Source organism: Indicator indicator, chromosome 17, assembly GCF_027791375.1.
Source record: "Indicator indicator isolate 239-I01 chromosome 17, UM_Iind_1.1, whole genome shotgun sequence".
In the NCBI taxonomy this organism is placed as follows: domain Eukaryota; kingdom Metazoa; phylum Chordata; class Aves; order Piciformes; family Indicatoridae; genus Indicator; species Indicator indicator.
Genome location: NC_072026.1, coordinates 16,977,102 through 16,994,075, shown reverse-complemented (window position 1 = coordinate 16,994,075; position 16,974 = coordinate 16,977,102). Strand labels below are relative to the sequence as shown.

Sequence of the window (16,974 nt, the reverse complement as noted above, 5' to 3'; positions counted from 1 at the left end):
GGCTGCCCAGGGCAGTGGTGGAGTCCCCGTTCCTGGAGCTGTGGTGCTGAGGGACATGATTTTAGTGCTGACCTGGCACTGCTTGGGTTAATGATCAGACTCTGATCTGAGAGGTCTCTTCTAACCATTTCATGATTCTATACCTTACCTAAATACCTTTAATCTTGGCTGAAGGAGCTTTCTCATAGCCTCACCATTGGGTGTTGCTCCTCAGGTCCACTCCCAGCTCCCACTACCTTCTGCCCTAGTTTAATCAACCCTATGAGCTGGAGAAGGGCTCTGAAAGGCGGGTGCCAGATCTAAAGTGGGTGCTGCTCTTCTTCCCCACACTGGTAGCTGGCTCTGCCCCCTGTACAGCCTCCCTGCTCTATTCCTCCTGTGGAATCCTGCCCCCAGGCTCTGCTCTGCAGTGGGTGAGGTGCCAGAGCCTTGAGGAGAAGCAGGAATGGGCACTGACACCCCCCAACCCCCCAGGTTTCTCATCCCATGGCTCCTATGCTGCTGCCAAACAGAGTGAAGGAGCTAGAGCCAAATCCCTTGTGCCAGGGCTGCCTCCTCCCAGGTTGGCACTGCAGCCACTCTCCCCCCAAACCTAGACAGGGCCCTTCTGCTCGGGCTGCTGGCACCTTTCCCAGGGAAGTGGGAGCTGCGTGTGCCCTGCCCATGCCTGGGGCTGTCGCATGCTCTTCGTCCCCTCCGCGGGCACCCCAAGCTGTGCTCACTCCCAGCCTGGGGGCTTCCGGCAGCGGGGGGGGCTGCGGGCGGCGCCGGAGGGCTTTGAGAGAAACAAGAAAAAGAGAGGAAGAGGCAGCGTTTCCGAGCCGAGACCAGCCCCTCGGTGGGCTGGTGGCCCCCGCTCCTGGCCCAGCCTCCCGCCGCCCCTGCCTGCCCTGGAGCCGTGGGAAACCTTCGCCCCGGCCCCCGGGGCTGTCCCGGGAGGGTCTTGTTTGTTTTGGTCTCAGCTAAGGTGCCCCCGGCGCTGGAGATAGGCGCAGCCCCTCTGCCCACACTTCCACCTGCCCCCTGACAGCCCTGGGCACAGCCGCGTCCCCGTGGCACCGCTGTCCTTGTGCGTCTTCGAGGGGGGACCCTCCTTCGTCTGCCAAACCCTGTGCTCTGCCTGCCTCCTTCATCCCTGGGGTGGTGCCTGACTGGGTGCAATGGGGCGTCCTGGCACCCAGACCAACTTGCCCAGCTCCCAGCCCTGGGCTTGGGAAGGGGTCTTGGGAGGGCTGAAGACCCACCGTAAGTCAGAGCAGAGCTAGCCTCGGGCTGTTTGCAAGGATGGAGGGCCCCGTGCACCCCTGTGCTCTCTGTTCCTATGTTGGACAGCAGAGAGCTGTCTTCTGCTGCCCCAGATGCTCCCCACCGGGGCTGGGGTGATGATGGCACCAGAGCAGACCGTTCCTGGGGTGCAGATCCTGCAGAGGACCGAGGCCACCAGATCTTAAAGCAGCTGAGGTCTTACTGGAGCACGTGGGTTTGCAGCTTGTCACAGCCTGGGACTACCTGAAGCTTGGGACCTGCTGTATTGTGTCCCCTCGGTCTGCAGGCTGCCCCACGCTAAGTCTGGGCTGGTGGGTGGCATGAATGTGGCTGATGCTCACCAGCTGGGAGAATTGGATGTGCCTCATCCTGTGAACAAGGGCAGCGCTGGGCTGGACTGGGCTTGAACTGGGGCTCCCAGTAGCCAGAGATGCTTCTAAAATGAACACAAAAAGCATCAGTGTGAGCTACTAGGGGCGAGCTGGGGGACCCAGACACAGTGGGGCACTGGTGCTGCCCCTCCAGGTTGCTGGGACAGCTTCTCTAGAGCTGCTGTTGTCCTTCTGAGTTCCCTGCAGGAATAAAACTGCTGGGCGTGGGGACGTCAGCACTCGGAGATTTAATTACAAAACAGTTCCAGGTCTGGTATGCTGAGGACGACCGGGGTGAGGGGGAAATGAGGAGCTGTCACTGGGGGAACCCCTGGCGGAGGGGTTTGTTGCTGTATAGTGGGGCAGAAAGGGTGTGGGGATACCCTGGCATGGAGACCAGCTCCCCATGGGAACTTCCCAGGCTGATCCCTTCCCGTGGCATGCTCCAGCCTGGCAGCGCAGCATCTTGGCCACGCAAAGTGTGAGTCGGTGGGCAGCAGGCACTGCAGTGCCGGGAGAAGACCCCCGCCCCCCGAGTAAGCGGCGGTGGGAGCGCGCACGGCTTCCCACGGCCGCGCCAGCCACGCGTCCCTGGAGAGAGCGGCGAGTGGCTGCAGTTTGCTCTTACTGGCCTACTTTCCGGGCTACGTCAAAGCCCAGCTTACAGAGCCGGCAGCCGCGGCGAGGGCGGCCGAGCTGCTCTCGGTGCCAGCAGGGAACGATGGCTAATCCCAGCCCAGAGCTCCCACCACGGGGAGAGCCCAGCCTGGGCAGCACCCATGGGTGACACAACCCGGAGGAGCTGGCGGGGCTGCGCCTCTCCTGATGTAGTGTGCCTGGGCTTGGTGCTGCTCCAAGGAGGTGGCACAGCCATTGCTGGTGTCCCCTAGAGCCACCCCAGAGCAGGGACCTGGCTGGGGAGAGCTGATGGATGAGTCCACAGAGCTGTTGGTGCAGCAGTGGCCCTGCACCCACTGTCCTGGAGAGCAGCAGGAGCTGATCGAAGGAAAAAAGCAGATTTAAAATCAAAAAGCCTTTTGCTGTTGAGTTGGGGGGGGATGGGGGTGGTTGCTTGGGTTTTTTGTTGTTGTTGTTGTTTGTCTGTTGTTGTTTGGTGTTTTTTTTTCTATGCAGGCTATAAATAACCTGTGAAATATTTCATCTGGGCTATTTCTGAGGGTGAGACCTCAGCCCTCCAGCTTCCCATGCTGTAGGACCTGAGCATGGACACCAGGGACATCCCAGGGCCCTCCCAGCTGTCACTGGGGTCCTGCACCCTTGTTGAGTGGCATTGGAGATTTTTGGTAACCCTAAATACCTCTGGCCCCTATGGCATAGGAAATGCCCACCCTAGAATGGACCGGGCTGAGTCCTGGGTTGGGAGAGGGGGTGAGCCCTGCAGAGCCACCCGTGGCACTGTGCAGAGAGGATGGGGCAGGGGAGGCAGGCTTTGTGTTGGTATTTTGGGCACAGAACTGCCCTCAGTTCCCTATCCTTCCTGTGCCCGTGCCAGGGATAACGGTGGCTGCGCTCTGTCCCCTGTTCCTCTGGTACCCTTTGGCCTCGGGGTGTGTCCATCTCCCTTCCATCACCCCGCAGCTAGGGGTGCCCCGGGCACACCCAACCCTTCTGCCGTGGGCAGCCGGTGCCCGGCCGGCGCATCCCGGCCTGCCCAGCCGCGTTTCCGTGGAGATGGCATCTCCCGAGCCCGCACAGCCTGAGCGGGAGGGTTTCCATGGAGATGCCGGATCCAGCACGGCACAACCTGAGCAGATCTCCACCGAGATGCCGTAGCCGGGACCCTCGCACCCGCAGTGGGGCTATTCTGTGGGTATTGGGTGGTCAGGGCCCGTGGTGGCTCCCAGGGTGGCATGTGGTGGCACTCAACTGTTTCCCACTCCGAGCTGGGTGGTGGGTGCTGAGATATGAGCAGTTGCCAGCTTTGAAGAGTTGCTGGAGCTGGAGCAGATGCCATCCTTGTCACCCATCTGGAGTGGGGACCCGCTTGGGTCATGCTGTCATATTCTGGGTCTCTTGGAGGTGATAGGTCCCTGTCTGTCCCCAGCTGATTGAGTAGAAGAGGGAGGAGGTACCCATGTCCCTCTGACGACTTTGTCCCAGCTGCCGCCTTGCAGCTGCTGGGCACATTTGGGCCACGGAAAGATGCCAGGGTCAGCAGGCAGGAAGGGGGCACAGGGAAGGATGACCTGTGCCAGGGGCACCAGGCAGGGAGTGGGGCACAGAGAAGGATGCCAAGGGCACGCGGCAGGGAGGGGGACACTGCACCGGATCCCCACACTGGGACAAACAGCTCAGCCGAGCCCCAAACCAGCAGCACCTCAGGGCAGGGAGTCCCTGGCAGGTCTCTGGCAGAGCCGCAGTACCGAAAGCTCCCGGGGGGCCCCAGAGGCGCAGGTCTGGGGCGGTGCCGGAGGTGAGCGGAGGCAGGACAGACAGACATGGGCAGGGTGCGCGTTCCCGGGCCGCTGCTCAGGAGCAGTCCCGGCCGTTGGCAGCGGCGGCGGAGCTCGCAGCGGATCCTCACCGCTGCCGGCCGACGCGGAGCGGGAAGCGCCGCCGGGACACGCTCGGTGCCCGCGGGGGACACGGAGACGACCCAGCCCCCGCCGTCCTTCTCCGCCTCCGCCCCCTCCGTGCCCCGCGACCCCGCTGCCTCCGCTCCTGGCCCGACCTTCCCCCGCTGCCCCGAGCCAAGGCCGGCCCCGAGATGCCGCCGCTTGTCCCCGCGTCCCCCTCGGCCCTCCGGGGAAGGGGTTGCGACTGAGCCGGGGGCGATGCCCGCGGCTGGGCACCAGTGAACGCTTCGGCCTTTGGCTCCCGGGGGCTGCAAAGGCCCCCCCCCGCCCCCAGCTCGGTCGCTCCCGGGGCTTTCGGCGTCTCCCAGCTCCGGTCGGCGGAGGCGGCGGGAGCCGCGCTGACACCGTCTCTTTGTCTGCGGTCACAACCGGGAGCTCTCGGCGGCTCCGAAACGGACCTGGGGGTCGGGCCTGCAGATGGACAGGAGTGGAGCCGGGGGGGTTGAGGATGGACAGTAACGGAGCGGGGGGGGGGTGGGTGGGCGGGGTAGGGGGGTTGAGGGTGGGCAGTAATGAAGCCGGGGGAGCTGGAGACGGACGGTAACGGAGCCGGAGGGTAGGAGGCAGGGGCAGGCCCGGTTCTGCCTACCTCGAGCCGCTCCCTGGAACCTCGGGAGAGGGCTGGAACTGAGCCAGGGCTTCCTGCGGGGAGCCCTCCGACCCTGCCAGACTCCCGCCTCTTGCTCCCCTTGGCACCCCAGCTCAGCTCATCCCCCTCCTCTCTATCACTGCCCGAGCTACCAGCTTTGCCCCCAGGCAGAGCAGGGTTTCCCCCCGGCATCCCATCCCAGTCATCCCAGTGTTCTCCCAGCCCAGGGCTTCTGCTGGAGACACTAAGGAGGAGGAGGGCAGCAGAGCCCAAGCCGCATCCCTCACCGAGGCAATGTGTCATTTCTCCGCAGTTCTCCAGCCAGTTCCAAGAACCCCTCCGTGGGGAAGAAGATGCCAGCCCTGAGCTCTCTGTGGTGCCTGTGGGAAATCCAAGGTGAAGCAGCCCAACGCCTCAATCATGAACCCCCCCTTTCCAACACAGAAGCAGCATCAGTTTGGCCCCAGTGGGCCAAAGTTCAACCTCTGAGGAGGTGGGACTCCATCACATGTCCTCTTTGGGAAGCTGAAGGAAGAGGGGTGACACAGCACAACGATGGGCAGCAGCCTGGCCCACCATGTCCCCAGCAGGAATTGTGGCCTTCCTCTTGTGCAGGCAGAGGGAGGCAGCTGCTCCAACAACGCTGCCATCTTGTAGCTGCACCTTTAAACATGCTCCAGAAGTGTTTGCTGTCAGGGTGTGGATGACCCATGGAAAGCGGGGAGACAAGGTCTGCAGTTACAAATGACACCTCTCATCGCCAGCAAATCCCAGGGGAGGTGTCTGCCCACCATGGATGGAGTAGCACACAGGCTCCTTCTTCAGAACAGAAGGAAAAGCCCCAAGAAACCCAGAGAGTGTCCACCAAGGTCTGTGCCAGTGAACATCTGTCCTAAAAGGAAACCCCCTCCTTAGCCTCAGGGCTGGTTTCTTGGCCACAACTCCATCTTCCCAGTGATGGCCAAGCTCTGAAGCTGGCAAGTCCAGTGCAGGACCACCCTGTTTCATGGTGTAGACAGTTAATCATGGCAGAGAATCAGGGAATAGTTTAGGTTGAAGAGATCTTTAAAGGCCAGCTAGTCCAACCCCCTGCAGTCAGCAGGGACATGCAACTGGAGCAGGTTGCTCAGAACACCAAACAACCTGACCTGCAATGGTTCCAGGGATGGGACATCTCCCACCTCTCTGGGCAACCTGGGCCAGGCTGTCCCCAACCTCAATGTCAAACATTTCTCCCTTCCTCCAGTCTGAATCTCCCTCTTTTAGTTTAAAACATCACCCCTTGTCCTGTCACAAAAGGTCATCCCCATCATCACATCGGGCATGAGATGTCACCTCCATCACTCCTCTCCTGGCTTCAGGAGCTACAGCTTCCACTGCCACCAGCTTCTACCAGCTTGCAGGAGAAGGAGGCTCTTGAAAAATCCTGCTGAAGCAGAGACATGTTTGCATCTCCTGCCTCATCAGTGCATCTGGAGAGGGATGGGCAGGGAGACCAAAACAGTACCCACAAGGGGTTAAGGTCTCCTCATGGGTGACCAGGCAGTGATCAGAGCATGCTGTGTACCAAAACCAGCAGGAACATCAGCTGCAGGCCAGGTCAGATCTGAAACCTTCAGCACCAATGGCCCAGGGGACCACAGCAGGCAGAGATCACTGCAGTCCTTTCATCCAGTGACTTCCCTGAGCACTTGGAGGGCACTTGGGTGCCATCAGACCTGTGGAGGTTGGCAGAGTCCTGCTGCCCAGGCAAGCAGTGAGGAGGAGAACACTGAGGCAGGGCAGCAACCAGGGGCAGCCAGGCTCCCAGAAGATGCGTCCTTGGGATTGAGCCTCCAGCTCCACCCATGGCCAAGCCCTTTTCTGTTGGGAGGTCACTGGCCAGTGTGCCCAGTCGTGCTTTCACAGTACCCATCAATGGATGACCCATGTTGGCCTCTCTGCAGGTGAGTCCATGGCTGATGAGGTTTAACCACACTCCCCTGCCAGGGATGCTCCTTCTTCCCCAGACTTCCCCAGAGCAGGAAGCTCAGTGCCGCAGGATGTTTCAGCACCACGTTGTACACCCCTGGGAGCAAGCTGTGCTCCTGTGAAGGTGCCCAACCTTCATTGGGGTCCGGTTAACCCGGGCAGGAGCAGAGCGTGGTTGGAGGAGGTGACAGTGGGATGGAGCATTCCCAGGTGCCATTCCTGGAGGGGTGGGGTGAGGCTGGCTGCAGGGTGAGGCTGGCACTCAAACTGCCTGGTTTTAATTGCACCAGGATGCAAATAAGGCAGGTCCTGATGTGGCCAGAGCAAGACATGTGCCGGTGGAGGGCTGTGTCAACCTGGCTTCCATTGCTCCAAACAGCTCTGAGCATGGGCTGTGCCCATGAGTGGGCTGCAGGCAACAGGCAGAAGGTAATGGAGGAGAAGAGTTCCCTCCTCCCATCATGCCTATGCTCAGTCCTTGCCCTCTGCTTTCCCCTGGCACTGCCCCTGGCATTTCACCTCTGCAAGGACCAAACCTGGCTAAATCCACACACCCAGCACCACCCTGCTGCAGCCCCAGGCCCTGAACTGCCCCTGGAGGACACCCCAAAAGGACAAGGAGCTGTGTCCTGCCCAAGGCTGCATCCTGCCCAAAGCTGCTGCGGCCTTCCCAACCAAAATGCAGAGCTTGGCCCTTTGGGAAGTGTAAGGGTTGGACCTGATGATCCCAATGGGCACCTCCAAGCCAAACCATAATTCGGTGATGCCATGACTCCATGGTTCCATGGTTCTGCATCTTTTCCCCTTCCTGGGCAGAGGGAAGGTTTGGTCCTGAGGCTGCAGAGGGTACTCCTGGCATCAGCAGATGACACCAGGGTGCAGGTGTCATCTGGCATGTGCCAGCTATATGGACATCATGGTCCCACTCCTGCAGGGTCACTCCTGCATGGCACGCACTGTGCTGGGACACAGCAGGAGGGACTTTGGTATTGGATGGCCCAAATACAAGGGAGGAGATGGGCACTGGTCCCAGAACCCCTCTCTGTGGTGAGGGTCCAGGAGCTTGCCTGGCACTCAAAACGGGCTTGGGGGTGGTCATTTTGCAGCACCCACTGTGCACCCAGTCCCTCGCAGCTCTCCCGGGGGTCCTGCCCCTGAGGTGGTCCCGAATTTCCAGGGCAGCCCCTGGCCCCTGACCCGTCGCCAGTGCCAGTCCCCTCCCGATTGGCCCCGGGGCCTCCCTCCCGTCCCCGTTCGGTGGCACCGTGACCCCTGTGCCAGCTCAGCCCGGGCAGGACGGGCCCTGCCTCGTCCCGCTGATGGGTCAAGCCCATGCTGCCCGTCCTCCCCCGCAGACCCCCGTAACGGAGCGGGGCGAGAGTCCGGGGCGAGAGACTGGAGCGAGAGCGGGGGCGGGGGCCGGGGCCGTGCCGGGGGCAGCGGCCGTGCCGGGCAGCGGGGCAGAGGCGAGGGCAGTGGGGCGGTGCCTGCGCCGGGATCGGGCAGGGCCGGGCAGCCCTGGGCGGCGTGGCAGGGCTGGGGCACCGGGAACCGGCCGCAGGGACAGGCCGAGCCGGGGACAGGCGGCGGGGCCGGCGGTCCCGAGGCCCCGTGCGGAGCCCGCTGTCGGCGCAGCACCGAGCCGGGCGAGGCTGTCAGTTGCCGGGGCGGGCCCGGCGAGGCGGCCGGGCCGGAGCAGGCCGGGGGCGAGGCCGGGCAACCACCGGGGCCGCCCCGCTCCGGGCACGGCGGAGCAGGGGGTGCGGCGGCCGCCGGGCCTCCGGGGCCCGGTGCTGCCGGCGAGGGCCGGTCAGAAACTTCCAGCCACCGAGCCGTGCTGTGCTGTGCTGTGCCGTATCGTGCCGTGCCGAGCCGAACCGTGCCCCGCATGGCGCGGAGGAAGCGCATCGACCCCCGCCCGGAGCTGCCCCCGCCCCGCAGCGCTGCCCACCCGGCAGGGCATCGAGCACCGGGTCCGGGTCTGCGGGGGGATGGTTTATACACCCAGCGCCATCGCGGCCCCGCGTCCACCTCGACCGGGCAAGCGGCACCGTGCCCGCTCCACCGGCCTGACCCGGCCCGGCGGGGCTGTGAGCCCAGGGGTACACCAGGGCTGCGGGCACGGGGGGCTGCGGGCACGGGGGGCTGCGGTCTCCGCGCTCGCTGCCCGTCCAGCGCTGCCCGCTGCCCAGCCACTGTGTCCGGGCGTGGAGAGAGCGAGCGCCCGCCCCCGCCTTCCTCCTCCCCCCGGTGCGGAGCCAGCGCCTCTCCCCGGTGCGGGCTCTGGTGCCCCGGCGCGGGGTCGGTGTGTATGTGTGTATTTGCGTGGGGCTCCCCCCGCTTCGCTCCGCTCCGCTCCACGCCGAGCCGAGCCGAGCCGTGCCGTGCCGTCCGCCAGAGCCGTGCGGCCCCTCCCCGGGCGGGAGCGGCCTCCCCCCCGCGCCCCCACCCGCGGGCTGTGCCGGGCGCGGAGCCCCCTCCCTCCCGTTCCCTCCCCGTTCGCTCGTTCCCTCTCCGGACTCGGCTGGCTCCGCACGGCCCCCCCCGCGCGGGCAGGGCCCCCGCACGGCACGCCGGGAGCCGCAGTCCCCCGGGCCGGTCGCCGAACGGCCGGTCCGTCGTTACCGGACTACAGCTCCCGTCAGCCGCCGCGGCGGCGGCTCGCTCTCGCCCTCACACTCCGGCTGCCGCTGCCAGTGTCTCCGCCGCCGCCGCCGCCGCCGAACCGCCGCTCGCAGCGCCCAGGGTCCGACCCGCCACCCGGGCAGGGGGGCCCGCCTCGGCCCGCCGCCCCCGCCGCCGCCCGCACGGCTCGGGAAGCAGGTGCGTGTCCGCCGGGTCCCCCCGTGATCCTTACACACACACACAACCTCCTGTCCTCCGCCCCACCGACCCGCAACCGGACGCCCGGCCCCCGCTGCCCGGGCACCCCGGACCCGCGCAGCCCCACACCCACCGGTGGGGCGGGGGGATTAGGGGGGAAAGCGGAGGGGAACGGGCGGCTCGACACCCCCCCACCCCCCACCCCCCCGCCTGGACGGGGTCTCCATGGAAACGGTCCCGGGACACCCCCGGGGATGGCGTCGCGGGGGGGTCGGGAGAACAGCGTCCTGCGTCGGGACAGCGGCGGGACCGGCGGCCACTGACAGCGTCGGGCCGGCGGAACGGGCGGGCAGACGGCGGGCTCCGTTCCCTGCCCCGCGACGGCGCGGCGTGCCTGCTGCCCTGCCTGGCGCGGTGGCGGCTCCGGCACCGGCACTGGTGGCACCTGCCGCTCCCCAGGGCGGCGCGGGGGGTCCCGGGGCGGCGGGGCGAGGCGGGGCGGGGCGGCGGCCGACAGCAGCGGGACTCCCCGGGAGTCGCGGAGTTTAGCGGTGTGGCTCGAGCCTTGCCCCTACGGAGCCGGCCGTCCCCGGCCGCACCGGCAGCGGCAGCAGCAGCAGCAGCAGCGCCGGGCGATGGCGGAAGAGCCCTCCCCGGGGGCAGCGCGGCCGCCGCCGTCGCCACCTCCATGTTCGGGGCTGCCCCGGTGTGGCAGCGTGGGGGCTGCGGGACGAGAGGCGGCAGCAGCTCCGTTGGAGAGCGGCCCCGGGGGCAACTGTTGAGCTGGGGGTGGGCACCGGGGCCGGTGGGGGTGCTGCGGGAACCGGCAACGTGGGGCCTGGCCCCGGGAGGGCTACCGGGCGCTGGGGTGAGGCACCGGGGCAGCGTGTCCCGACGTTGTGGGGGGAGGCGGCCCTGCGCTGGCCGGCCCGGCCCGGCCCGGCCCGGCCGCAGTGGCCGGAGATCGGGGAGCTGGACGTGGGGATGGGAGGGGGTTCAAGCGGGGGATCTTCCCCATCCCCCGAAGGTCCCAGCCCCAGGATCGGGCCGGGCCGCTCCGAGCCCATGGCGGGGTCGGTGAGGGCCGCCGGAACCCCCCACCCCGGTAGTGCCCACGGTAGTGGTCGGGAAGCTGCGGGACCGGACGGGAGGCGGAGGAGGAGGCGGATCCTGCTGCCCGCACCGGGGAGGAAACCAAAACTCCTTCGGTGCAGCCTCGATGCTCGGAGGGTTCCTCGCTGACTGCCGGCGAGCAGCAGCGGAGCCTGCATCCCAGCGAGGGCACAGCCAACCGGGAACGGCACCGGGAGAAGGGCTGCCAGTCTCTAAGGAAGGGGACATGGGTTCCTGCTCCTGGGCGAGCACCGCTCCCTGCCTCCCTCCAGCCCTGCCGGTGTTGGGGGATCCTGGCGAGGGCCGAGCCGGTGCCGCCCGTACCCCCCGCAGCCCCGGTGGGTGTTTTGGCTGTGCCCTCCCTGCCCTGACTTGAGCATCGCCTGGCTCTGGCGGATCCCGGGGTCAGCTGGCGTTTGCCTGGTGCCTGTCGAGGGCCTGTCGCTGTCACCGGCGTCTGGGGAGGGTTTCAGGCACCAGGCTTCAGCGTGGCTTGGCCTTCAGGGGAAACTGCCCTTGGGGTCCTGGGCTGTGCCCTGCCAGAGGTTCTCTGGGGCAGGGGGTGCCATGTGCTTGTCGCAAGGTTGTGGGCAATGACACTTTCCTAGATACAGATTTTTTTACCCTTATCCACCTTTAGTGGCTCATTTTCACCCCTTAAAGATAGGTGACAATGGCTTCCGTGGGGACAGCCTGCTTGACTGGGTCAGCAGGAGTTTTGGGACATCCAGCACCAGCCCCCTCCATCTGATTGTTAAATTATGGATACCTGTTCTGCACCAAACTTCTTTTTTTACCCCCGAAACAGGGCGGGATTTCCCCTGATTCCCTGCCAGCCCACCGAGCACTGCGGTGTTACTGTGGCTTTAAATCAGCTTAAGCAAATGCGTGGAGGCAAAGCCAGGCTCGGCTCGGCAGCGGGGCTGCGGTGCCGGCAGCGGGGCATCCAGACCCAGCTCAGGTGGCATCACCCTCTGCAGGGCTCTGCTGCTGGCCTGGCATGGCCCTGCTGGGTTTTCATCCAGCCTGCTTGATCCTGGCCAGTTCTGCTAGTTTCTGACCTCTCCCTGAGCAGTAACACAAGATAAACTGTTTCCTTTTTTTTTCCCCCCAGTTTTCTACTCAAATTTTTTCCCCTCCCTGCTCATCATGCCCACTGTGAGTCCTCCAAGAGGGCCATCGTGATATTCTAAGCTGAATTTTTTTATTCACTTTTTTTTTTCTTTTTTTCTTTTTTTTTTTTTTGTGAGCATTTTTTTTTGCCTTAAAGGGGTTTTGTGGAGCAGTGCTCAGAGCCAAACCTCTACTTAGGGCACCCTGGGCGACTCAGTGTTGGCACTCACTCTGGACCTCTGCACCTCAAATGGACGCCCGACAGCCACAGAGAGCAACAAATATAATTTCTTGCCTGTGTTACTAATGGCAACGAAGATTAAAGTGAACAAACTCTCACAGGCAAAGGAGCCCACTCCTCCTGGTGCAAGCTGTGTCCTCCTGGCCCATCCCAGCCCTGCTGAGGTGCCACAGGGCACGTGCCACCGCGTTCCACTGCCATCGATGTCACCGGGGTGCAGGATGTGCTCCGAGTCCCGCTTGGCTTCCTAGTGCCCGACCTAGATTTAGATTTCGTGGCCATCCAGGAGGAACCCCACCCTGCCTTCCAGGTCTGGCTGCTCCCTGGCAGTGGTGGTTACAGGGGTGTCTGCAGTAGGGGTGTTCCAGGGTCAAAGTGCATCTCCCTGGCCTGCTGCAATGCTCCCGGCCCAAGGAGCCATGTGGCACCTCGGAGGCAAGCAGCTACCTCCTCCATACCTTCTGCCACACAAGGATGTACTGGGCTTTCTCCTTGCTGATGCCCTAAGGCTGGGAAGTCTCCCTGTCCTTCCTTCCTACCATAGGCCCACTTCAGGTGGCAGCTGGGAATGGAAGGAGGCACTGTTTTTCTGTGTCCATTAGGGCTCTGGAGCCCAGCCGAGTCCATTGCTTTGTGACCTATAATGGGATCTCTGGAGCTGGCCACCAAGGAGATCCATGCTGGGGTCTCTGGAGCTGGCCAGGGAACCCTGGTACTGGTGCATGATGCTGTTCATTGGGCCTTTGGCCAGTGTTCTCCTGCCTGTGTCAGAGGTGAGAACCCTGCCTGGAGCCCAGGCAGAGGGAAGCCCCTTGTCAAGGGGTTTCAGGATGGTGGCTGTTGGTCTTTTGGTACCCATCACCTCGTGTCTGCTCAGGCAGCGGTGGTCTGTTGGTGTGTAGCTGTGCTGCTGGGATGAGGGAGAGGAAGGGTGAGCAACTTGAGATCTAAGCTGGTTTAGTACTTGGAGGTGTACAGAGCAGGAAAACACCTGAGGAGCTTTGTGGGTGTGAGGGCAGCATGATCCTAAAGTGGAATGCATTTGCTGTGTGAAGAAGTGGCTGGCACAGGTGGTCTCTTTCTGTACCCCTTTCAAGCCTCCTTTCTGTACCTGTGGATCTGGGTCTCCCCAGCAGTTCTGTGGAGGTGGCCAGCTGCAGAAGGTCATGGCTCTGGCTGACCTGACCAAAGCAGGTCAGACCAGGTGGCAACAGAAATGTGACATCTCTTAGGGCAAACACCCACAGTCCTGAATCCTCTGCTAAAAAGCCCACTTTCCTTACCTGTGGCTGAAAATTTGGTGGCAGCCCAGAGAAGATGCATGATGTATTTGCCAGAAGAAGCAGCAGCTGAGCATTGGGTTGGGTCAGGGAGCTCTTATTTGACTCTTGCTTGGGAAGGGGAGTGGGCTTTAGTGGGATAGCTTCCAAATCTTCATAGCTCTTGTTGCTCCTCTGCTGCATCAGTGCTGGAATGGGATGTGTGAGGGGTAGAGTAGCAGTGGAAGACTGCAGCTGAAGTAGGAATCCTCACCTTGAGCAAGCTGAGCTAGGATCCCATTGAGCTGAGTTAGTAACCTGTTGAGTTAGGATCCCTGAGAGCCAGGGAGCAGGAGGGGATTTAACAGGGGTCAGCGTGGAGATGACTTGAGCTTGATGCTGTTGTGCTGTGAGGGAGCAGTGAGTAAAGGTAGCAGCAGCCTTTCCTGCCACCCTCCACTTGCCCCACGTGGAAGTGATGGTTGCTGCTGGGGCTTCTGTGTACAGAGGGATTTGTCTGGAGAGAATTATTAGAGAATATCCACTCCTGAAGAGCTCCATCTCAGGATGGAGCTGCTTTGGCAGGGCGGTTGGACTTGATGATCTCTGGAGGTTCCGTCCAACCTCTAATGTTCTATGATTCTGTGAAACTTGTTTCCATCAGCTGTATTTTAGAAGAGTCAGTAGTTTCTTGACTTAATCCAAGGGAACTTCCACGTGTAGCTACATCATCACTAACCTGAGTGAAAACCTGCTTGTACTGCAGGGAAAACATCTTCTGCTTGGCTTTTCTGAGCCTGCTTTGAACAGCAGCATCCCTTCCTTTTGCAGACGATGGGAGGATTTGCCTTAATCAACAACAACAACAACAACAAAAAGCCCTTTCTTTTAACTCACCACATTGGCTTCATTGCAAATCTCTCTTCGTTCTGGAGGTGAACATGTTTGGCATCTTGCCTGTTCGCAGTTCTTGGAGCTTGAGAGGTGAAGGAGCTTCACTACCAGCCGACGAGCTTCTCCACGCCGAAGGCTGTGGTGGTGGTGTTCTTCTTTCCTTCTAAAGGAGTTTCCTTTGGAATTAATTGGAATTGGCTGGGCACCTAGTTAGCTAAATCAAAAGAAGACTGTGGTTTCATACACACTTCCTTTGGCAGACGTGGTGGATTAAGCCGATTCTGTGCCAGGCTGTGCCCTCACTCCCTCTTGGTGAACCTACTTGAGGAGCCAAGATGGGTTAAAACTCAGCCAGCCAAGAGAAAAAAAACCATCCCCCCTCCAAAAAAAAAAAAAAAAAAAAGTGGGGATCAGCTCCCTGGTCAAGTTTACTTGGACACCACACAATTGAAGAGGTGATGGGAGAGAAGGGCTTCAACATCTTCTACTGGAAGCAAGGCATGAAACCATGCCCTAGTTGTGTTCTCCAAGGGGCTCCTACAAGTTTAATTACATCTCTGTAAAGTAGCTTGCTGCTGCACCGGTATAGATGGGAGATGTGCTTGGCCTCCTCATGCCAGCCCTGCTGCAGGTGGGCTTGGAGCTGGGAGGCTATGGTTGCTCTCTCCACGTCCATGTTGCAGCAAGAGCCTGATCATCCTTGCAGAGCTCCATAAACTTACTGAGCCACTTCTTCCTAAGGATGCTGGCTCCTTCACTGGTCCTTCACTTCTGTTGTCTTTCCCCCCTTCTCTCAGTTGAAGTTGTGATTCTTTTCCTCTCCTCTCCTTCGTTCCCTGTGAACTGCCTGTCTTTGGCATGTGTCCCATGTTGTCCGTGGAGGAGAGAGGCCAAGAACTGGTGAAACAGTGTCTATCTGTTGCTGTGGCCTTCTGGCTCTCTCCTCGTGGCTGCTGTGCCTCCTCTCTTGACCAGCTTTTGCCTGGGTACTAAATCATGCTGCTTCTCCCAGCTTCTCCTGCACCCTGCTATCACTTGTCCCTTGCCAGCCCCATTCTGGGTGCACGCTGGCTCTGTGCTGCTTGGAGGCTCCAGCTCGTCTGCAGCTCCTGTGCCACAACGTGCAGCCGTACATGTCCCCCGTCCCCTGGGGCACAGAAGGGCCCTTGTGATTCCTTCCCGACACATCTGTCCTGCCACTGTGCTCGGGAGCAGAACCTTTCTCCTCCCCTTCTTTCAGTTTGGCCTAAGATGGTGAAATCCCCGCAGATTGTTTGTTCCCCTATTTCCTTTATGTTGCATTTCTCTCCAAGCATCGAAAGACTCCTCCCCTTCCTGCTCCAAGCCACCTCTCTTTCTCTTTGGGTCCGACCCTGCTCTCTGCTTTGGCATCTGCCTGGCTCCCCCAACACCATACCACGTTTCTGCCATCTTCTGTGCCTTGCAGCAGGTTTCCCCCCCTTGCCCTGCCCTCTGTTTCCGTGTTCTGTTTGCTCACTCGTGCCCTCATCTGTACAGTGGCTCTGTCACTTCTCTTTTGAGAGCAAGCCACCTTGCCCCGCTTCTCCCACGTGCTTGGCCCTACTCCTCTGCCTGGAGGATTCACAGAATCACAGAATGGTTTGGACTGGAAGGGACTTTAAAGATCACCTTCTTCCAACCCCCCCTGCCATGGGCAGGGACACCTTCCACTAGATCAGGTTGCTCAAGGCCTCATCCAGCTTGGCCTTGAACACCTCCAGGGATGGGGCATCCATGACCTCCCTGGACAGCCTGTTCCAGTGTCTCACCACTGGCACCTTTGGGCTGAGGATATGCAGCAGCAGCCTCCCTGCAAGCAGCCTCTCGATACCTCACCTTGGCCCCTCGAGCTGCCGGCCAGCAAATCTCAGTGCAGCTCCTTCCAGCCCAAACGGGTGGTGCAAGCTGCTTCTTGTCCCACTCAGAGCTTGTGTCACCAGGAGTTTGTCAGGGAAAGGAAAACCGAGGGAGATTTGGGATCACGTGTGGCTCTCAGCTCCTTCCCACTCTCGCCCGCTGCACCGCTGCCGTGGCTCTGCGCCTGCTTTCCCTCCGGGTCCTCAGCGTTCCTCCGAGCCAGGAACCTCTTTGATGACACCTCTCTGCCTCGTGCAGTCAGTCCTGCTTGGTTCAACTCCACTTGTTGGCAGGGTAGATCCTCTCTTCCTTCCTTGCTTGCTTTTTTTTCCCTGACACGGCTGGAGCAGCAAAGCTGCCTTAATGCTCCAACAGCCAGCGCTGCACGATTGGCTGCAACCTTCTCCCTCGAAAGCTCCACCCAGCCGACGGTGCATCTTGGATGCTCACGAATCCCTGGATTCCCTCATGTTTTCCGCCCGCAACTCCGCTCCATACCAGCACCTTCCCGGCAGAGGGAGGGGGTAATCACTTGATGGCACTGTCAGCAAAGCTCTGCTCCCCTCCAGCATCCCCCCAGCTGCCTCCTTGTTTGAAGCTTTTCCCCCTGAACCTGCAGTGTGCTGATTGAGGAGCCCAGAGGATGTCAGCACTTTAACAGACCATCCTCTGGAGATGGTCTAAAGTCTCCTTCTCTGCAGACTTTCAAGATCCATCTGGATGCGTTCCTGTGTGACCTGCTCTGGCAGGGGGTTGGACTCTGATCTCTGGAGTTCCCCTCCAACCCCCATCATTCTATGATACTGTGGTCTGGGGTGCAGCTTTGTCTGGTGGCTTGCTGTCTGGTGCTGGAGGTTCC

General features: G+C 61.6%; 1 protein-coding gene across 1 annotated transcript; it reads left to right on the top strand.

Moving 5' to 3' along the window:
• The first annotated feature begins 6,751 nt into the window (after positions 1–6,751).
• LOC128972529 (collagen alpha-1(I) chain-like) lies at positions 6,752–13,316 on the top strand. Its single transcript, XM_054388566.1, has 7 exons — positions 6,752–6,769; positions 7,972–10,443; positions 10,527–10,694; positions 10,739–10,934; positions 11,003–11,068; positions 12,258–12,394; positions 13,221–13,316. The coding sequence occupies exons 1-7, from the start codon at positions 6,752–6,754 to the stop codon at positions 13,314–13,316; spliced, it is 3,153 nt and encodes a 1,050-aa protein (XP_054244541.1).
• The last annotated feature ends 3,658 nt before the right edge of the window (positions 13,317–16,974 follow it).